The sequence below is a fragment of the Bombina bombina genome, chromosome 1, assembly GCF_027579735.1.
Source record: "Bombina bombina isolate aBomBom1 chromosome 1, aBomBom1.pri, whole genome shotgun sequence".
NCBI classification, from domain to species: Eukaryota; Metazoa; Chordata; class Amphibia; order Anura; family Bombinatoridae; genus Bombina; species Bombina bombina.
The window spans coordinates 1,530,303,259-1,530,327,054 of NC_069499.1; the positions used below are offsets into that span (position 1 = coordinate 1,530,303,259).

The 23,796-nt window shown below is 38.5% G+C and overlaps 1 protein-coding gene across 4 annotated transcripts in view; it reads right to left on the bottom strand.

Moving 5' to 3' along the window:
- SPAG9 (sperm associated antigen 9) overlaps positions 1–23,796 on the bottom strand; it is an 828,940-nt gene that overhangs the window by 602,508 nt on the left and 202,636 nt on the right. For all 4 annotated transcript variants that reach the window (XM_053708414.1, XM_053708433.1, XM_053708441.1 and 1 more), the window contains exon 4: positions 21,572–21,666. In XM_053708414.1, the coding sequence (XP_053564389.1) occupies positions 21,572–21,666 (95 nt within the window). The remainder of the gene's footprint in view (positions 1–21,571; positions 21,667–23,796) is intronic.

Below are 23,796 nucleotides of genomic sequence, written 5' to 3' on the forward strand. Positions count from 1 at the left end.
CTTTGTGGAGGAAGAGGAAGCAGAGGGTACCCCATTAAAATTTTGAAAGGAACGAAAATTATTTTGTTTACCCCTCATCTTACCAGACTTATCCTGAGGTAGGGCGTGACCTTTACCTCCAGTAATGTCAGAAATTATTTCCTTCAACTCAGGCCCGAATAGGGTCTTACCCTTGAAAGGAATAGCTAAGATTTTGATGACACATCAGCAGACCACGATTTTAGCCATAACGCTCTACGCGCTAAAATGTAAAATCCTGCATTTTTTGCCGCCAATTCAGCAATTTGAAAGGTGGCATCTGTAATAAAAGAATTAGCTAGCTTGAGAGCCTTAATTCTATCCAAAATGTCCTCTAAAGTGGTCTCAACCTTCAGAGACTCTTCTAGAGCATCAAACCAAAAAGCTGCTGCAGTAGTAACTGGAACTATGCAAGCTGTAGGTTGTAAAAGAAAACCCTGATGAAAAAATAATTTCTTTAGAAGACACTAACTTCTTATCCATAGGGTCTTTGAAAGCACAACTGTCCTCAATAGGTATAGTTGTACGCTTAGCCAGGGTAGAAATAGCTCCCTCCACCTTAGGGACCGACTGCCAAGAGTCCCGAATGGTGTCTGATATGGGATACATTTTCTTGAAATTAGGAGGAGAGAACGGTATACCTGGTCTGTCCCATTCCTTTTTTATAATTTCCGAAATTCTTTTAGGAACCGGAAAAACATCAGTGTAAATAGGTACCTCTAGATATTTGTCCATTTTACACAATTTCTCTGGTGGTATCGCAATAGGGTCACAATCATCCAGAGTCGCTAAAACCTCCCTGAAGCAACAGGCGCAGGTGTTCAAGCTTAAATTTAAAGGACATGACGTCCGAATCTGTCTGAGGTAACATATTTCCTGAGTCTGAAAGTTCTCCCTCAGACAACAATTCCCTGACCCCCAACTCAGAGCCCTGTGAGGGTACATCAGAAATAGCCAATAAAGCATCAGAGGATTCAGTATTCACATTAATACCTGACCTACTGCGTTTACCCTGTAACACTGGTAATTTAGATAATACATCTGTACGGGTAGTTGACATAACTGCAGCCATATCCTGTAGAGTGAAAGAATTAGACGCACTTGAGGTACTTGGTGTCGCTTGTGTGGGCGTTATAGGTTGTGACACTTGGGGAGAATTGGATGTCATATCCTGATTCTCTTCAGACTGAGAATCATCCTTAGGCACACTTTCTTTACCTAAAATATGCTTTTTACATTGTAAGGCCCTTTCAGTACAAGAGGTACACAAAGTAAGAGGGGGTTCCACTCTCTAAACACATAGAGCAATTAGATTCCTCAATGTCAGACATGTTGAACAGACTAGTAATAACCACAATAGTCGTAGAACACTTATTTTATTGATTTCAACAACTTTTAGAAAAATGTGTACTGCGCCTTTAAGAAATAAAAAAGCGCACAATTTTTCCTAAACTGCTTAAAACGTTAAATAACGCTACACAATTAAATATAATGATCCAATTGGGCCAAAAATTATTGCACCCTATAAGCAAAGGGTGAATTTAACCTCTAAGAGACATTTTATAGCAAAAAATATAACAAGTGGAAAAAATGACCCCTGCACCTCGCCACAGCTCTGCTGTGGAGCCTACCTGCCCCCAGGGTACAGCAAAATTACTTGACAACGATCCGGAGAGCAGAACCCAATGTTAGGCCCCACCGGAGCTAAAGCCTGCTGCCTTCTCAGTCAGATTAAACTGCACGTTTGAGCGCGCGAAATAGGCCCCGCCCATCATGGATGTCGTCCTAACACTCTGTCTAACCGCATGGGAAGCGGTTTTGAAACTAAGCCATGTGGTCCCCATAGAATCTTTTAATAAAAAAACTGCAGCCCTACTGACTTTGAAAATATAAAATATAAAATGTCAAGCTGCCTCCCAGTGTCCAGCCTAATACAGTGTCAAATCAATAAGTTTTAACACAGGATCTTCAGTAACACCCTCAGTGTACAGGTCTACTGCTTTCCCCTTCCCTTGCAGGGAAAAAAACATAATTTATGTAAGAACTTACCTGATAAATTCATTTCTTTCATATTAGCAAGAGTCCATGAGCTAGTGACGTATGGGATATACATTCCTACCAGGAGGGGCAAAGTTTCCCAAACCTTAAAATGCCTATAAATACACCCCTCACCACACCCACAATTCAGTTTAACGAATAGCCAAGAAGTGGGGTGATAAGAAAAAAGTGTGAAAGCATATAAAATAAGGAATTGGAATAATTGTGCTTTATACAAAAAAATCATAACCACCACAAAAAAGGGCGGGCCTCATTGACTCTTGCTAATATGAAAGAAATGAATTTATCAGGTAAGTTCTTACATAAATTATGTTTTCTTTCATATAATTAGCAAGAGTCCATGAGCTAGTGACGTATGGGATAATGACTACCCAAGATGTGGATCTTCCACGCAAGAGTCACTAGAGAGGGAGGGATAAAATAAAGACAGCCAATTCCTGCTGAAAATAATCCACACCCAAAATAAAGTTTAATGAAAAACATAAACAGAAGATTCAAACTGAAACCGCTGCCTGAAGTACTTTTCTACCAAAAACTGCTTCAGAAGAAGAAAATACATCAAAATGGTAGAATTTAGTAAAAGTATGCAAAGAGGACCAAGTTGCTGCTTTGCAAATCTTTTTTTTTTTAAATATTTATTTATTTGTGGCTACCAGAGTATAATATAAAGCAAGAAAGGTTCTTCCATGTCAATATAGAACTACACCACGCAGGATGTAAACAAATATACTACAAATACACACATGGTGTAAACAAAATAAACAGCGTAAAACAAAAAATATGATTAGATTACATCATTCTCAATATATCTTAAAAACAAATTATAATGTAACGATCAACTCTTTTAACTCTGGAAGCACTTTTTATCATCGACTAGGAAACAAAAAAACACGCTCAGACAAGACAAGACAAGACAAGGCAGGACGGAACAAAACACAACAAGACAAAACAAACAAAAAACAAAACAAAACAAGACAAAAAAAAAAAAAAAAAAAAAAAACCAAAGCAGAATAACACAAAATAAAACAAAACATAATAAAAATATATAAATTCTCTCCTATGTTGCCCTCTCCTCCCTCACCCCCACCCCTCCCGACTACACTGCCCTTCCTGGATATCAATTTTAAACCATCTCTCTTCCCTCAACTCGGGATCTTTTACTATATCGTTTTTCTATCACCTCTATTTCATTCTCTAACTTCTCAGCCTGAAAATTGTTCTACCTATAACTTGAAACCCAATCTGTTGGGAAATCTCCTAATAATACCAGATCAGAAAAACAGTCAGTACTTAAAAATGGATATAGTATTAACTTTTGCACGTCCTCTGGGTATATTTTAATTATAGGTAGCCAACCCCATAAAAATTGTTTACATTCTTTTTCACTTGCATCCGACAGATGGAAAGATTCAAATATAATCTGTGACTGAATTTCTTTAATGAAACATGAGAAGCCAGGGAGCTTTTTTGCTTTCCAATTCCTCACTATAAAGTGCCTGACCAGTAGAATGATAGTGTTTAAAATTCTATTTGCTGGAGCTGTCTTTTGCCTAGACCGGACTAACAGAAAGATCTCCTCAACTTCAAATTGTATGTTAGTTGAATATAATCTATTAATCCAAAAAATCACTTTCTTCCAAAATTGTTGAATCCTCGGGCAAAACCACAACATATGTAAAATATCTGCATTCATGAGAACACATCGCGGGCAGAAAAAATCTTGACCCATATACATTTTAGCCATTTTCCATGGTGTGCAATAATAATTATTAAGTAATTTCATATGACCTTCTTTCCAACTAATTGGAATACGACATTTGTTAAGTGTTTTACAACTATCTTTTAATATTTCGGGCTCTATATTCGGGATCATATTTATCCATTTTACAGATAATTTTTGCATTAGGGAATCACTTTGTTTGGCGAGCATAATACTATATAATAATGAGATCGAAGGGGACTTGATTTGAGAAATGACCATAATTGTTTTTAATTCCGACCACGCGACCATCTCACCACCATTCCACCCCTTAGATGATATAAAATGATATACTTGTAGGTAGGGATAAAAATTATTACTTAATAAATCAAATCGAGCTTTCAAAGTATCAAAAGAGATTATTTGTCGTTCTTCCGTTAGGAATTGCGAAACTGTCTTCAGATTTTTATTGTACCATTCTCTAAATATCTGCTGGTTATTTCCGGGGGGAAATTCAGGATTGCCTATTAAAGGTAAATAATCCGAAAAAGAATAATCAAGGCCCAAGATGGAACAAATTTTTTGCCAGGCAAGGACTATATTATTAACTGATATTAAACTCTTGACCTTGTAGGGTATTACTTTAGGTTGAATATGCAATAACGCCTTAAGAGAAAAGGGGGAGACTATACTACTCTCCAATTCTAGTGTAGAGAACCAACTTGTTTCCATAAGCCAATCCAGCGCTATTTTACCTAAAGCTGCAAAATTATAAAACATTATATTAGGCAAGGCTAAGCCAGCTGCTTCACGAGGTAGCATCAGTTTTTCTAATGCAATACGTGGTATTTTCCTGTTATGCCAAATAAATTGTGAAAAGCTAGAATTTAATTTCTGTATATCAGTTTTATAAAGAAGCAATGGCAAATTCTGTAGAAGAAAAAGAAGCCGGGGAAAGATTATTGTCTTTATGAGATTCACTCTCGCTGTCAATGATAATGGAAGCGTGGACCACAGTTTCAAGTCGGCTTTTATTTTCTGAAATAGTGGAAAAAAATTAAGATCATACCATCTTTCAGGATTCCTGTGAAGATATATTCCTAAATATCTTAGAGAGTCTACCTCTTTAAATTCCAAATTATCAGCTGTATTACTTGTTTTATAAAGCCACATCAATTCACTTTTATTATTATTTACTTTATAGCCCGAAAAAGAACTGAAAAAATTCAAGCAGTCTGTCACACTTGGAATAGCTTTGGGTGTATTATAAAGAAAGATCAATATGTCGTCTGCATATAATAATGTTTTAAGGACATTCTGACCGATAGAAATGCCTTCTAGAGTATCCCGTAACTTGATTGCCAGAGGTTCTAAAGCTAGGTTGAATAGGAGGGGGGACAAAGGGCACCCTTGCCTAGTACCTTTTTTCAGTCTTATCCCTGAAGTAAGATTATTATTAATTAAGAGATAGGATATAGGACACTTATAGATATTACGAATGAATCGGACAAAATCATTTTTAAAACCAAACTTTTCAAGGGCCGTAAATAGATAATCCCATTCTATAGAATCAAAAGCTTTAACAGCATCAAGGGTTAAGATTGCACAATCATGTTCATAATATCTATCTGGATTTTGGCAAATATTCCATATATAATCTAATAAGTTTATCACTTTCCTTGTATTTTTGGAGACATTTCTTGAGGCCATAAACCCTGACTGATCTGAATGTATCACTTCATCAAGACATAACATTAATCTAGATGCCAAGATCGAGGATAGTATTTTATAGTCCGTATTGAGAACGGAAATTGGTCTATATGAACCTGGATCCTCTGCATCCTTCCCTTTTTTAAGAATCAGAGAAATGTTTGCAGCCGCAAAGTATTTTGAAGGTATATTTCCATTTCTATAATAGCTATTAAACAATTTTTCTAAAGTAGGTTGGATTTCATCAGCCAGTATTTTATAATACTCTGCAGGCAAACAGTCCGGTCCGGCGGCTTTATTCAATTTGGTCTTATCAATTGCTTCCGCTATCTCATTTACTGAAATGGGAGCGCTCAACGCCATCACAAGATCTTGTGAGACTCTAGGGATTTGTATTTGAGACCAAAATTTTTCTTGATTCTGTGCATGATTGGTACTTTGCGTGTAAAGTTTTTGATAAAACGCAAATAGCGTTTGGTTGATATCCGATACTTCGGTGTATCTAATATCTTGATCTCTAATTGCTAATATATAGTTTTTTTTTTTTTTTTTTGTTTTTTTTTTTCTACCCTTAACTAGTTTAGCAAGAAATTTAGCTGAATAACCAAAGTGTCCTTTGTATCGTAGGTTTAATTTTCTCTCTTCCTCCAGGGATTTTTGCTTGAGAAAAACATCCCGTTCCTGTCTGGCACTAGAATATTTTTCCCATAGTGGACGCGATGAATTCCTAACGTATTTTTGATAACTATTCTTGATTTGTTTAGCAAGTTGGATTTCTCTCTTTTTATCTTTGCATTTTTTTTGCACATATAGGCCTTAATTTCCCCCCTTAGATACGCCTTAGAGGCTTCCCAGAAGGTTTTGATTTTCTGAAAATATGCTATATTAAAGGTACAATAATCTTTCCATTTCTGTTTTAACCATAAATTAAATCTGATATTCTTATACATGAACCGTGGGAATATAATAGTTAAATTTTTATGCACTGGGATTTCGGAAGAGAGAAATGATAGTGAGATGATCGCGTGGTCGGATATCACTATATCACCTATTATAGCCTTAATTTTCTGTATAGAGAGAGATTCAGCTACTAATAAATAATCTATTCTTGAAAATGTTCTGTATTTTTTGGATTCACAAGTATATATACATTGATCAGGGTTTTGAAGTCTCCATACATCATTAAGTTTCAGCTGATAACAAAATTGTTTCATGTATTTAGCTTGACTGTTATATACCGCTATGTTTTTTTTTGAAAACCTATCAAGTTCAGGGCAGAACGAAAGATTAAAGTCGCCCCCGATCACTAAATTGTCTGATATAAATAATAATAACTTACTCTTCAATTTTTCCCAAAAATTTTTGGAGAAATTATTCGGTGCATAGATATTGCAAAAAACAAATCTCGTCTCTTTTATCCTAATTTGCAAAATTATATATCTTGCTTCCTGATCTACATCCGTCTGTAGAATTTGATATGATAAATTTTTATTCAGGAGTATTGCAACACCTAATTTCCTACCACGACATGGGGTAGCGATAACCTCGCCTATCCATCTACATCTCAGTTTTGGGATCTCAATATCTTTTAAGTAGGTTTCCTGTATAAATGCAACACTCGGTTCTAGTTCACCTAGCTTTTTAATTATCAATTTACGTTTTATTGGATTAGTGATACCCCCCACGTTCCAGGATACAATCGTAAAATTTTCTAATACATCAAGCATAATTAGGTATAATAAAAGATCTTGAATCAATTACTATCTCCAGTATCTCTCTCTTCCTTGCGCTTCCATTAAAAAAACCAATTTCTTTAAGAGACTAAATTCTTAGGCAGTGGCATAGTACTTTATCTCCTAATCTATAAAAGAAACCATACAAATATCTATATGTCATAAGTGGCTTCCGTTGTATATCCCCATAGAAAAGGCACCGAGAGAGGCTGCAGGGGGAGAGAGAGAAGAGAGAGCAAAGGAGAAGAAAAAAAAAAAAAAAAAAAACTTTACATTTACACCAAACACCAACATTCCTATATCTAAATACTAGAACACTTTCAATCTGAGAGTATCTAACTCACTAATTTATCTTTTAGAATCACTGTATTCTTTTGCTTTAACTGGATCAGTGAACATAATCTTATTGCCATTATCCTCCACTATAATTTTAGCGGGGTAAATCATTCGGGCTTTAATACCCTTATTTATCATGCTCGTGCATATAGGAGACATAGCTTTCCTTTTTTTAACTGTCTCGTTGGAAAAATCTTGAAAAAGCATGACTCTTTTGTCATTAATAGTAAAAGTTTCAAATTTCCTATAGAGTCTCAATATTTCCTCTTTATCTTGATACTTGAGTAGTTTGAATATACATGTCCTATTTCTGACTAATCCACTCTCAAGGGTTTTTTTTGTTCCTAATCTATGTGCTCTTTCAATAGACAGGGGAAGATCTTGCTGGGGGAACCCTAAAGCTCGGGGAAATGTTTGGGAGGTAAATTCAATCAGGTTATCATAATCTGCTGTTTCAGGGATACCAACAATTCTTAAATTATTGCGTCTAGAGCGATCCTCTTGATCTTCTAGACGCGCTTCCAAATTTCGGATTATGGTCTGTTGTTTAGATAGAATATTTTCTTGTTGATTAACTGTATCTTCTAAAACAGATATTCTATCCTCAGCTTCCGCCATCCTGATGGCGAATTGCTTAACTTCTTGATTAAGAGTGTTAAGTTCACTCGAGATATCACTTAGTTCCTTTTTAATTATATCAAATTGTGGTGAAACAAGATTACCAATCTGTATTAATAAAGACTGATTATCATTCGATATAGATAATGTTTCACAAGAATCAGAGCTGGTATCAGCCCCTTTGTTTTTTTTTTCCTTAGGTTTGGCAGGCATTTTGGAAGAGTGTTGTGTGAAATATCTTTCTAGAGACATATAGACTCAAAAAAAAAAAAAAAAAAAGACAAAAAAGAAGGGAAAAACAACAAGGTTTGTGTACATATAACAAATAAATCTAAATGAAAGTGCTTATTGTGAATCTAAGTAATCTAGGTGGTCACTTCTAAAAATTAGTGTACAATTTTCTAAACTTCATTTTGGAGAATAAAACTATCCTCCATCAACCAAGAAAAAAAAAAAAAAAAGGGGTGTTATTAGCAAAGGAAAAAACAAATCTTGAAATATTTGGGGTGATTTTGGGTTTCCCCGAAATTATTTCCGGGGCTACATATATCTTAAAGTTAGTGAACTGCCTGTATCAGGCTATAAACGTGAAAAGAATGCCTGCACAAAATTAAAGTTAAAGTTATCGGGGTAGATCAGTAATATAACAGTGAACGTCTGATTAGAAGTTGTAAGTGTGATTAAATTAAGTTAGATAACTCATACACATAATATTGTAAGAAAATAAATTCTAGCATATCTAACACAGTCTTATCAGCCCCAAATTCCTTACAGTTTCTGCCCCACTTTCAAACAAATTAGAAAACCCTGATAATGTAACGATAGAGCAGAACTAAAACAAAGTCCAGTAATCAGATTAACTTATATCCAGTTATATGCTCCCATCTTAATCTTCTCTTAACAACTCAGAATATTATGATTCGATAGTATGTCTCTATTCCAAAAGTCCCTTTAATTGACCCTTTAATCCAGAGAAATACTTAGTTTCAGTCTTTCTCCTTTCCTTATTCTTCTTCTAGGGGAGAGATATCAAAGTGAAAGATACAATAGATGATGTGGAAAGGGTCTCTTATAGAAAAGTTATTGCCCAGATTATAAGCACAGTCCCCCTGACTTTTTTTTTCCTATCTTTCTTGCTTGTACAGCCTTTTTCTTTCCCCTGAAGGGGACACAAACAGTAGAAATCTTTAGACAAGGGAGTCTGGGGATTGCCTCTCAAAAAAGACCTTAGACACAGGAAAACCGTCCCGCAATTTAAAATTGAAACATACCCATGTCATAAGGGGTCGCCTGAACCCGGTGTAAACCACAGTTGTTAATTATACGATACCTCTCCCTTTTACATTCTTTAGCTCCAGGCCTCTTCTTTTGGATCTCGATTTTCGTCAAGGATTCAGGAACAAGCTGCAGTTAGAGAGCAGTACGATGATAGTTTCAGCGGCCAACTTACAAGGTGAGGACAGCAGTCGGGGATCCCTCCGCGACCGGAACTCACCACACTGTCAGCCGCTGGGTTCCAATATCGCTGATCTGTTACCCTGTTACGCCCAACCAGGAGGGCACAGGTTATGCAAAGAAGACCAAGTTGCTGCTTTGCAAATCTGATCAACCGAAGCTTCATTCCTAAACGCCCAGGAAGTAGAAACTGACCTAGTAGAATGAGCTGTAATCCTTTGAGGCAGAGTTTTACCCGACTCGACATAGGCATGATGAATTAAAGATTTCAACCAAGATGCCAAAGAAATGGCAGAAGCTTTCTGGCCTTTTCTAGAACCGGAAAAGATAACAAATAGACTAGAAGTCTTTCGGAAAGACTTAGTAGCTTCAACATAATATTTCAAAGCTCTAACAACATCCAAAGAATGTAACGATTTCTCCTTAGAATTCTTAGGATTAGGACATAATGAAGGAACCACCATTTCTCTACTAATGTTGTTGGAATTCACAACCTTAGGTAAAAATTCAAAAGAAGTTCGCAACACCGCCTTATCCTGATGAAAAATCAGAAAAGGAGACTCACAAGAAAGAGCAGATAATTCAGAGACTATTGTGGCAGAAGAGATCGCCAAAAGGAACAAAACTTTCCAAGAAAGTAATTTAATGTCCAATGAATGCATAGGTTCAAACGGAGGAGCTTGAAGAGCCCCCAGAACCAAATTCAAACTCCAAGGAGGAGAAATTGACTTAATGACAGGTTTTATACGAACCAAAGCTTGTACAAAACAATGAATATCAGGAAGAATAGCAATCTTTCTGTGAAAAAGAACAGAAAGAGCAGAGATTTGTCCTTTCAAAGAACTTGCGGATAAACCTTTATCTAAACCATCCTGAAGAAACTGTAAAATTCTTGGAATTCTAAAAGAATGCCAAAAAAAATGATGAGAAAGACACCAAGAAAACATAATTTATGCTTACCTGATAAATTCCTTTCTTCTGTTGTGTGATCAGTCCACGGGTCATCATTACTTCTGGGATATTATCTGCTCCCCTACAGGAAGTGCAAGAGGATTCACCCAGCAGAGTTGCTATATAGCTCCTCCCCTCTACGTCACCTCCAGTCATTCGACCAAAGACCAACGAGAAAGGAGAAGCCAAGGGTGTAGTGGTGACTGGAGTATAATTTAAAAAATATTTACCTGCCTTAAAAAACAGGGCGGGCCGTGGACTGATCACACAACAGAAGAAAGGAATTTATCAGGTAAGCATAAATTATGTTTTCTTCTGTTATGTGTGATCAGTCCACGGGTCATCATTACTTCTGGGATACCAATACCAAAGCAAAAGTACACGGATGACGGGAGGGATAGGCAGGCTCATTATACAGAAGGAACCACTGCCTGAAGAACCTTTCTCCCAAAAATAGCCTCCGAAGAAGCAAAAGTGTCAAATTTGTAAAATTTGGAAAAAGTATGAAGCGAAGACCAAGTTGCAGCCTTGCAAATCTGTTCAACAGAGGCCTCATTCTTAAAGGCCCAAGTGGAAGCCACAGCTCTAGTGGAATGAGCTGTAATTCTTTCAGGAGGCTGCTGTCCAGCAGTCTCATAGGCTAAACGTATTATGCTACGAAGCCAAAAAGAGAGAGAGGTAGCAGAAGCTTTTTGACCTCTCCTCTGTCCAGAATAAACGACAAACAGGGAAGAAGTTTGGCGAAAATCTTTAGTTGCCTGCAAGTAGAACTTGAGGGCACGAACTACATCCAGATTGTGTAGAAGACGTTCCTTCTTTGAAGAAGGATTTGGACACAAGGATGGAACAACAATCTCTTGATTGATATTCCTGTTAGAGACAACCTTAGGTAAGAACCCAGGTTTAGTACGCAGAACTACCTTGTCTGAGTGAAAGATCAGATAAGGAGAATCACAATGTAGGGCTGATAACTCAGAGACTCTTCGAGCCGAGGAAATAGCCATTAAAAATAGAACTTTCCAAGATAACAATTTTATATCAATGGAATGAAGGGGTTCAAACGGAACACCCTGTAAAACGTTAAGAACTAAGTTTAAACTCCATGGCGGAGCAACAGTTTTAAACACAGGCTTGATCCTAGCTAAAGCCTGACAAAAGGCCTGGATGTCTGAATTTTCTGACAGACGCCTGTGTAACAAGATGGACAGAGCTGAGATCTGTCCCTTTAATGAGCTAGCCGATAAACCCTTTTCTAAACCTTCTTGTAGAAAAGACAATATCCTAGGAATCCTAACCTTACTCCAGGAGTAATCTTTGGATTCACACCAGTATAGGTATTTACGCCATATTTTATGGTAAATCTTTCTGGTAACAGGCTTCCTAGCCTGTATCAGGGTATCAATAACCGACTCAGAAAAACCACGTTTTGATAAAATCAAGCGTTCAATTTCCAAGCAGTCAGCTTCAGAGAAGTTAGACTTTGATGTTTGAATGGACCCTGAATCAGAAGGTCCTGTCTTAGAGGTAGAGACCAAGGCGGACAGGATGACATGTCCACTAGATCTGCATACCAAGTCCTGCGCGGCCATGCAGGCGCTATTAGAATCACTGATGCTCTCTCCTGTTTGATTTTGGCAATCAATCGAGGAAGCAGCGGGAAGGGTGGAAACACATAAGCCATCCTGAAGTTCCAAGGTGCTGTCAAAGCATCTATCAGAACCGCTCCCGGATCCCTGGATCTGGATCCGTAGCGAGGAAGTTTGGCGTTCTGGCGAGACGCCATGAGATCTATCTCTGGTTTGCCCCAACGTCGAAGTATTTGGGCAAAGACCTCCGGATGAAGTTCCCACTCCCCCGGATGAAGAGTCTGGCGACTCAAGAAATCCGCCTCCCAGTTCTCCACTCCCGGGATGTGGATTGCTGACAGGTGGCAAGAGTGAGACTCTGCCCAGCGAATTATCTTTGATACTTCTATCATTGCTAGGGAGCTTCTTGTCCCTCCCTGATGGTTGATGTAAGCTACAGTCGTGATGTTGTCCGACTGAAACCTGATGAACCCCCGAGTCTTTAACTGGGGCCAAGCTAGAAGGGCATTGAGAACTGCTCTCAATTCCAGAATGTTTATTGGCAGGAGACTTTCCTCCTGACTCCATTGTCCCTGAGCCTTCAGAGAATTCCAGACAGCGCCCCAACCTAGAAGGCTGGCGTCTGTTGTTACAATTGTCCAGTCCGGCCTGCTGAACGGCATCCCCCTGGACAGATGTGGCCGAGAAAGCCACCATAGAAGAGAGTTTCTGGTCTCTTGATCCAGATTCAGAGTGGGGGACAAATCTGAGTAATCCCCATTCCACTGACTCAGCATGCACAATTGCAGCGGTCTGAGATGTAGGCGTGCAAAGGGTACTATGTCCATTGCTGCTACCATTAAGCCGATCACCTCCATGCATTGAGCTACTGACGGGAGTTGAATGGAATGAAGGACACGGCATGCATTTAGAAGCTTTGTTAATCTGTCTTCTGTCAGATAAATCTTCATTTCTACAGAATCTATAAGAGTCCCCAAGAATGGAACTCTTGTGAGAGGCAAGAGAGAACTCTTCTTTTCGTTCACTTTCCATCCATGCGACCTTAGAAATGCCAGAACTAACTCTGTATGAGACTTGGCAGTTTGAAAGCTTGAAGCTTGTATCAGAATGTCGTCTAGGTACGGAGCTACCGAAATTCCTCGCGGTCTCAGAACCGCTAGAAGGGCACCCAGAACCTTTGTGAAGATTCTTGGAGCCGTAGCCAATCCGAATGGAAGGGCTACAAACTGGTAATGCCTGTCTAAGAAGGCAAACCTTAGATACCGGTAATGATCTTTGTGAATCGGTATGTGAAGGTAAGCATCCTTTAAATCCACTGTGGTCATGTACTGACCCTTTTGGATCATGGGTAAGATTGTCCGAATAGTTTCCATTTTGAACGATGGAACTCTTAGGAATTTGTTTAGGATCTTTAAATCCAAGATTGGCCTGAAAGTTCCCTCTTTTTTGGGAACCACAAACAGGTTTGAGTAAAACCCTTGTCCTTGTTCCGACCGCGGAACCGGATGGATCACTCCCATTAATAATAGATCTTGTACACAGCGTAGAAACGCGTCTTTCTTTATTTGGTTTGTTGACAACCTTGACAGATGAAATCTCCCTCTTGGGGGAGATAATTTGAAGTCTAGAAGGTATCCCTGAGATATGATCTCTAGCGCCCAGGGATCCTGGACATCTCTTGCCCAAGCCTGGGCGAAGAGAGAGAGTCTGCCCCCCACTAGATCCGGTCCCGGATCGGGGGCCCTCGGTTCATGCTGTCTTAGGGGCAGCAGCAGGTTTTCTGGCCTGCTTGCCCTTATTCCAGGACTGGTTAGGTTTCCAGCCTTGTCTGTAACGAGCAACAGCTCCTTCCTGTTTTGGTGCAGTGGAGGTTGATGCTGCACCTGCTTTGAAATTCCGAAAGGGACGAAAATTAGACTGTCTAGCCTTAGCTTTGGCTTTGTCTTGCGGTAGAGCGTGGCCCTTACCTCCTGTAATGTCAGCGATAATTTCTTTCAAACCGGGCCCAAATAAAGTTTGTCCCTTGAAAGGTATATTAAGTAATTTGGACTTAGAAGTTACATCAGCCGACCAGGATTTTAGCCACAGCGCCCTACGTGCCTGAATGGCGAATCCTGAATTCTTAGCCGTAAGTTTGGTTAAATGTACTACGGCCTCCGAAATGAATGAATTAGCTAGTTTAAGGACTCTAAGCCTGTCCGTAATGTCGTCCAGCGTAGCGGAACTAAGGTTCTCTTCCAGAGACTCAATCCAAAATGCTGCCGCAGCCGTAATCGGCGCGATGCATGCAAGGGGTTGCAATATAAAACCTTGTTGAACAAACATTTTCTTAAGGTAACCCTCTAATTTTTTATCCATAGGATCTGAAAAAACACAGCTATCCTCCACCGGGATAGTGGTGCGCTTAGCTAAAGTAGAAACTGCTCCCTCCACCTTAGGGACCGTTTGCCATAAGTCCCGTGTGGTAGCGTCTATTGGAAACATCTTTCTAAATATTGGAGGGGGTGAGAACGGCACACCGGGTCTATCCCACTCCTTAGTAACAATTTCAGTTAATCTCTTAGGTATAGGAAAAACGTCAGTACTCGCCGGTACCGCAAAGTATTTATCCAACCTACACATTTTCTCTGGTATTGCAACAGTGTTACAATCGTTAAGAGCCGCTAAGACCTCCCCTAGTAATACACGGAGGTTTTCCAATTTAAAATTTGAAATATCTGAATCCAATCTGCTTGGATCAGAACCGTCACCTACAGAATGAAGCTCTCCGTCCTCATGCTCTGCAAGCTGTGACGCAGTATCAGACATGGCCCTAGAATTATCAGCGCACTCTGTTCTCACCCCAGAGTGATCACGCTTGCCTCTTAGTTCTGGTAACTTAGCCAAAACTTCAGTCATAACAGTAGCCATATCTTGTAATGTTATCTGTAATGGCTGCCCAGATGTACTAGGCGCCATAATATCACGCACCTCCCGGGCGGGAGACGCAGGTACTGACACGAGAGGCGAGTTAGACGGCATAACTCTCCCCTCGCTGTTTGGTGAAATTTGTTCAATTTGTACAGATTGGCTTTTATTTAAAGTAGCATCAATACAGTTAGTACATAAATTTCTATTGGGCTCCACCTTGGCATTGGAACAAATGACACAGGTATCTTCCTCTGAATCAGACATGTTTAACACACTAGCAATAAACATGCAACTTGGTTACAATCTTATTTAACAAAAACGTACTGTGCCTCAAAGAAGCACTAAACGATTAAATGACAGTTGAAATAATGAACTGAAAAACAGTTATAGCATCACTCTTTAAAAACAACACAACTTGTTAGCAAAGGTTTGTTCCCATTAGTAAAGTAACACTAATTAAATTTTAAACATAAAATTCACAGAGCAACGTTTTAAAACACAGTCACTACATAAGTCTCACAGCTCTGCTGAGAGAATCTACCTCCCTTCAAAGAAGTTTGAAGACCCCTGAGTTCTGTTAGAGATGAACCGGATCATGCAGAAAATACAAGAGTAACTGACTGGAAATTTTTGATGCGTAGCAAAGAGCGCCAAAAACGGCCCCTCCCCCTCACACACAGCAGTGAGAGAGAAACGAAACTGTCATAATCAAAACAAGCAAACTGCCAAGTGGAAAAATAATGCCCAAATATTTATTCACTCAGTACCTCAGAAATGCAAACGATTCTACATTCCAGCAAAAACGTTTAACATGAATTAAATACCTATTAAAAGGTTTAATGTACTTTTACAGAGTAATTCCGGTGAAATACCATCCCCAGAATACTGAAGTGTAGAGTATACATACATGTCATTATAACGGTATGGCAGGATTTTCTCATCAATTCCATTCAGAAAATAAAAACTGCTACATACCTCAATGCAGATTCAACTGCCCGCTGTCCCCTGATCTGAAGCTTTTACCTCCCTCAGATGGCCGAGAAACAGCAATATGATCTTAACTACTCCGGTTAAAATCATAAGAAAAAACTCTGGTAGATTCTTCTTCAAACTCTGCCAGAGAAGTAATAACACGCTCCGGTGCTATTGTAAAATAACAAACTTTTGATTGAAGTTATAAAAACTAAGTATAATCACCATAGTCCTCTCACACCTCCTATCTAGTCTTTGGGTGCAAGAGAATGACTGGAGGTGACGTAGAGGGGAGGAGCTATATAGCAACTCTGCTGGGTGAATCCTCTTGCACTTCCTGTAGGGGAGCAGATAATATCCCAGAAGTAATGATGACCCGTGGACTGATCACACATAACAGAAGAAATATAAGTCTTCCAGACTCTATAATATATCTCTCTGGATACAGATTTACGAGCCTGTAACATAGTATTAATCACAGAGTCAGAGAAACCTCTTTGACCAAGAATCAAGCGTTCAATCTCCATACCTTTAAATTTAAGGATTTGAGATCCTGATGGAAAAAAGGACCTTGCGACAGAAGGTCTGGTCTTAGCGGAAGAGTCCACGGATGGCAAGAGGCCATCCGGACAAGATCCGCATACCAAAACCTGTGAGGCCATGCCGGAGCTATCAGCAGAACAAACGAGCATTCCTTCAGAATCTTGGAGATTACTCTTGGAAGAAGAACTAGAGGCGGAAAGATATAGGCAGGATGATACTTCCAAGGAAGTGATAATGCATCCACTGCTTCCTCCTGAGGATCCCGGGATCTGGACAGATACCTGGGAAGTTTCTTGTTTAGATGAGACGCCATCAGATCTATTTCTGGAAGCTCCCACATTTGAACAATCTGAAGAAATACCTCTGGGTGAAGAGACCATTCGCCCGGATGCAACGTTTGGCGACTGAGATAATCCGCTTCCCAATTGTCTATACCTGGGATATGAACCGCAGAGATTAGACAGGAGCTGGATTCCACCCAAACCAGAATTCGAGATACTTCTTTCATAGCCAGAGGACTGTGAGTCCCTCCTTGATGATTGATGTATGCCACAGTTGTGACATTGTCTGTCTGAAAACAAATGAACGATTCTCTCTTCAGAAGAGGCCAAGACTGAAGAGCTCTGAAAATTGCACGGAGTTCCAAAATATTGATCGGTAATCTCACCTCCTGAGATTCCCAAACTCCTTGTGCCGTCAGAGATCCCCACACAGCTCCCCAACCTGAGAGACTTGCATCTGTTGAAATTAGAGTCAAGGTCGGAAGCACAAAAGAAGCCCCCTGAATTAAACGATGGTGATCTGTCCACCACGTTAGAGAGTGTCGTACAATCGGTTTTAAAGATATTAATTGAGATATCTTTGTGTAATCCCTGCACCATTGATTCAGCATACAGAGCTGAAGAGGTCGCATGTGAAAACGAGCAAAGGGGATCGCGTCCGATGCAGCAGTCATAAGACCTAGAATTTCCATGCATAAGGCTACCGAAGGGAATGATTGTGACTGAAGGTTTCGACAAGCTGAAATCAATTTTAGACGTCTCTTGTCTGTCAAAGACAGAGTCATGGACACTGAATCTATCTGGAAACCCAGAAAGGTTACCCTTGTCTGAGGAATCAATTAACTTTTTAGTGAATTGATCCTCCAACCATGATCTTGAAGAAACAACACAAGTCGATTCGTATGAGATTCTGCTAAATGTAAAGACTGAGCAAGTACCAAGATATCGTCCAAATAAGGAAATACCACAATACCCTGTTCTCTGATTTCAGACAGAAGGGCACCGAGAACCTTTGTAAAAATTCTTGGAGCTGTAGCTAGGCCAAACGGCAGAGCCACAAACTGGTAATGCTTGTCCAGAAAAGAGAATCTCAGGAACTGATAATGTTCTGGATGAATCGGAATATGCAGATATGCATCCTGTAAATCTATTGTGGACATATAATGCCCTTGCTGAACAAAAGGCAAGATAGTCCTTACAGTTACCATTTTGAACATTGGTATCCTTACATAACGATTCAATATTTTTAGATCCAGAACTGGTCTGAAGGAATTCTCCTTCTTTGGTACAATGAATAGATTTGAATAAAACCCCATCCCCTGTTCCAGAACTGGAACTGGCATAATTACTCCAGCCAACTCTAGATCTAAAACACAATTCAGAAATGCTTGAGCTTTCACTGGAGTTACTGGGACACGGGAAAGAAAAAATCTCTTTGCAGGAGGTCTCATCTTGAAACCAATTCTGTACCCTTCTGAAACAATGTTCTGAATCCAAAGATTGTGAACAGAATTGATCCAAATTTCTTTGAAAAAACGTAACCTGCCCCCTACCAGCTGAGCTGGAATGAGGGCCGTACCTTCATGTGGACTTAGAAGCTGGCTTTGCTTTTCTAGAAGGCTTGGATTTATTCCAGACTGGAGATGGTTTCCAAACTGAAACTGCTCCTGAGGATGAAGGATCAGGCTTTTGTTCTTTGTTGAAACGAAAGGAACGAAAACGATTATTAGCCCTGTTTTTACCCTTAGATTTTTTATCCTGTGGTAAAAAAGTTCCTTTCCCACCAGTAACAGTTGAGATAATAGAATCCAACTGAGAACCAAATAATTTGTTGCCCTGGAAAGAAATGGAAAGTAGAGTTGATTTAGAAGCCATATCAGCATTCCAAGTTTTAAGCCATAAAGCTCTTCTAGCTAAAATAGCTAGAGACATAAACCTGACATCAACTCTGATAATATCAAAAATGGCATCACAGATAAAATTATTAGCATGTTGAAGAAGAATAATAATATTATGAGAATCATGATCTGTTACTTGTTGCGCTAAAGTTTCCAACCAAAAAGTTGAAGCTGCAGCAACATCAGCCAATGATATAGCAGGTCTAAGAAGATTACCTGAACACAGATAAGCTTTTCTTAGAAAGGATTCAATTTTCCTATCTAAAGGATCCTTAAACGAACTACCATCTGACGTAGGAATAGTAGTACGTTTAGCAAGGGTAGAAATAGCCCCATCAACTCTAGGGATTTTGTCCCAAAATTCTAATCTGTCAGACAGCACAGGATATAATTGCTTAAAACGTTTAGAAGGAGTAAATGAATTACCCAAATTATTCCATTTTCTGGAAATTACTTCAGAAATAGCACCAGGAACAGGAAAAACTTCTGGAATAACCACAGGAGATTTAAAGACCTTATCTAAACGTTTAGATTTAGTATCAAGAGGACCAGAATCCTCAATTTCTAAAGCAATTAGTACTTCTTTAAGTAAGGAACGAATAAATTCCATTTTAAATAAATATGAAGATTTATCAGCATCAATCTCTGAGACAGAATCCTCTGAACCAGAAGAGTCATTAGAATCAGAATGATGATGTTCATTTAAAAATTCATCTGTATAAAGAGAAGTTTTAAAAGATTTTTTATGTTTACTAGAAGGAGGAATAACAGACATAGCCTTCTTGATGGATTCAGAAACAAAATCTCTTATGTTATCAGGAACATTCTGAACATTAGATGTTGATGGAACTGCAACAGGTAATGGTACATTACTAAAGGAAATATTATCTGCATTAACAAGTTTGTCATGACAATTAATACAAACAACAGCTGGAGGAATAGCTACCAAAAGTTTACAGCAGATACACTTAGCTTTGGTAGTTCCAGCACCAGACAGCGATTTTCCTGAAGTATCTTCTGACTCAGATGCAACGTGAGACATCTTGCAATATGTAAGAGAAAAAACAACATATAAAGCAAAATTGATCAAATTCCTTAAATGACAGTTTCAGGAATGGGAAAAAATGCTAGTGAACAAGCTTCTAGCAACCAGAAGCAATAAATAATGAGACTTAAATAATGTGGAGAAAAAAGCGACGCCCAAATTTTTTTAGCGCCAAATAAGACGCCCACATTATTTGGCGCCTAAATGCTTTTGGCGCCAAAAATGACGCCACGTCCGGAACGCCGACATTTTTTGGCGCAAAAGAACGTCAAAAATGACGCAACTTCCGGCGACACTTATGACACCGGAAACAGAAAAGATTTTTTGCGCCAAAAAAGTCCGCGCCAAGAATGACGCAATAAAATGAAGCATTTTCAGCCCCCGCGAGCCTAACAGCCCACAGGGAAAAAAGTCAAATCTTTAAGGTAAGAAAAATATTTGATTCAAATGCATTATCCCAAATATGAAACTGACTGTCTGAAAATAAGGAATGTTGAACATCCTGAGTCAAGGCAAATAAATGTTTGAATACATATATTTAGAACTTTATTAAAAAAGTGCCCAACCATAGCTTAGAGTGTCACAGAAAATAAGACTTACTTACCCCAGGACACTCATCTACATGTTTGTAGAAAGCCAAACCAGTACTGAAACGAAAATCAGCAGAGGTAATGGTATATTTATAAGAGTATATCGTCGATCTGAAAAGGGAGGTAAGAGATGAATCTCTACGACCGATAACAGAGAACCTATGAAATAGACCCCGTAGAAGGAGATCATTGAATTCAAACAGGCAATACTCTCCTCACATCCCTCTGACATTCACTGCACGCTGAGAGGAAAACCGGGCTCCAACCTGCTGCGGAGCGCATATCAACGTAGAATCTAGCACAAACTTACTTCACCACCTCCATAGGAGGCAAAGTTTGTAAAACTGAATTGTGGGTGTGGTGAGGGGTGTATTTATAGGCATTTTAAGGTTTGGGAAACTTTGCCCCTCCTGGTAGGAATGTATATCCCATACGTCACTAGCTCATGGACTCTTGCTAATTACATGAAAGAAATGTCAGTCAGTTCTGATATACAAAAGACTCCTCAGAAATAAAAGACTGAACATACCTCAATGCTACTTGTAGCATGACACTGTTCTCCACACTGAAGATTTCTCTTGCACTATCTTCAGAAGCTCTGTGGGAACCAACATGGATCTTAGTTACATCTGCTAAGATCATCCTCAGGGCAGAAATCTTCATTCCATATCTCCCTGAGGAAAATAGTACTCACCGGTACCATTTAAAATAAAAAACTTCTTGATTGAAGAATCTAAAACTAACACCTCACTTTACCTCTTCCTATTACTAACACAGGCAAAGAGAATGACAGGGGGTGGAGGGAAGGGAGGAGCTATATATAAAGCTCTGCTGTGGTGCTTTTTGCCACTTCCTGTTAGCAGGAGGTTAATATACCACAAGTAAGGATGAAATCCGTGGACTCGTCGTATCTTGTAGAAGAAATAGAGAAACATTGTATAGAAATAAATTATACAGAAAGAATGCAAATTTGCTGTAACAATTTCACAGCTTTATTTTCAGCACATTTACATTGAGTTCCCTACAACATTCCAATCATTCACCCAGCATTTCTGAATCAGCCCAATTATTGTTCTAGGATTAAAAGACAATGGGTAAATTATTTCAATCACACAAAGAAACCGGGTGATTCTTTTGTTTGTTATATACTAAGCAAAACAGATCTTACCTAATTTTACTGTGTATGGTAGATTCGAGTTGATCAGATCCTATTAGCTGATGAAGTTTGCTACGTTCCAAGTGCTCCATATAATTATGAATCATCTGTTAAAAAAAGAAAATAACTGAACTCAACAATCATACTAATTCAATCATTTTACTAGCATTTTTATACTTCTCCAGTTATGGGTTCAGAGCATTTCTTAATCCATGGATTTAGGAAATTGCTGCAGAAGAACAAAGGTTCCAGATATAAGGTGGGTCAATTAATGATAGCACACAAGTATATCTCTTTGCCATGGTGTTAAAAGGACAAATTAAATATTACCTAAATAAATGCTTAATATATTGCTGCATCTAAAGCAGAGATTAGCCAAAGAAAAGTAAGTAGATTTATTTTTTTAAATTAAATAATAAAATTTGAAAACTACTAGCTACAAACATCATAGTGTAAAGGTCAGTATAAATACTGCTGTAGCAGTATTATGACATATACTAAAAAGGAAGCTAAAGCTAACATCTCACTATCAGCCATAAAATTAGTTGTATAATTTACTTTTATCCTGCTTTTCATAGATTCTGTATCTTAATGTCAAAAAAGTGTACTGCAAAATAAAATAAATGTGTTGCACATCAGAGAACGTGGCTTTATAGGCAGGTCAGAAAGTGATATATTGATCAATGCGTGGTGGTTCAATTGTCAGATAAAATATATAACTAAACAGCAAAATTACTTTAAATACAACTTGTAATAACATTATAGTTGAAATCACATCAATGTCTATAGCTAGAATTCTCATTAAGGGTGACAGGAGGCCTCAGAATGTAAAAGCCTTCAGTTGAAATGTGTGAAAAGTTCAAACACAAGCTATTAGTATCATGGAACATAGATTTTCTTTATAGTGTCACAGTCTATGTAATTATATTAAATGAATGGAGTCTTTCGTGTCACCACCATGTACAAACTAACAACTGATGGTGAAGCATGAAGCTAAGGATGTCATTGCATAGAAGTTGGGCCACTAGGCTATAGAGAGAGAGGTGTCTTCTATTTGACTTAAAGTAAAAGTCAATCCTAGCGTTTTACAAACGCTAGGATTGACTATTGAAACAAATAAAGGGGACTTTCATTCATGAAGTATAAGAAACTTCATGCAGAAAGCTCCTTTATTTGTTTCAATCGATTGCCGTTCTTAGCTGCTACAGCAGCCCACGGGTAAAAAAAAAATGTTTGATAAAAGGTGACGTTTTCACCTCTTAGACAATAGCATGCGGTAAATTTGGCTCCCATGGTCGCCAAGCCGGATTTACCGCCCGGCTATTGGCTAAGAGGTGAAAACGTCACCTCTTAGCAAAAAAATATCGATTGAAACAAATAAAGGAGCTTTCTACATTAAAGGGACATAATACTCATATGCTAAATCACTTGAAACTGATGCAGTATAACTGTAAAAAGCTGACAGGAAAATATCACCTGAGCATCTCTATGTAAAAAAGGAAGATATTTTACCTCACAATTTCCTCAGCTCAGCAGAGTAAGTTCTGTGTAAAAAGTTATACTCAACTGCTCCCAGCTGCAGGTAAAAAAATTAAAAAAAATGAAGAAATGAACAGCAGCCAATCAGCATCAGCAGTGCTGAGGTCATGAACTCTCACTGTGATCTCATGAGATTTGACTTAACTCTCATGAGATTTCATAGTAAGCTTCCTTTACCTGATTGGTGAAATAATATGAGAGTGCACGATGCTAGTCCCTTCAGATGTCCCAGGACAAACACACTAAAATGCTGCTTAGAAATCTTTTACAATGGGAGGTGGCTACTGAGGAACTTTTGAGGTAAAATATCTTTCTTTTTTACATAGAGATGTTCAGGAGATATTTTCTTATCAGCTTTTTACAGCTATGCTGCATCACTTTCAAGTGTTTAAACATTTGGGTATTATGGCCCTTTAAGTATCTTAAACTTCATGAATGAAAGTCCCCTTTATTTGTTTGGGCTGGCTCCTAAGCCTTACATTCCTGCTTTTTAAAGATAGCAAGATAACGAACAAAAATTAATAATAGGAGTAAATTTATAAAGTTCCTTAAAATTGCATGCTCTGTATTATGAAAGAAAACATTTGGGTTTAGTATCCCTTTAAAGAAAAAGTCAAAAAATGTTTCTTGATTTTGTAGTTCTCAAAACTTTGAATTTGTGTCTGCAGTAATATCATGCCTCTAATATCTAATATGCA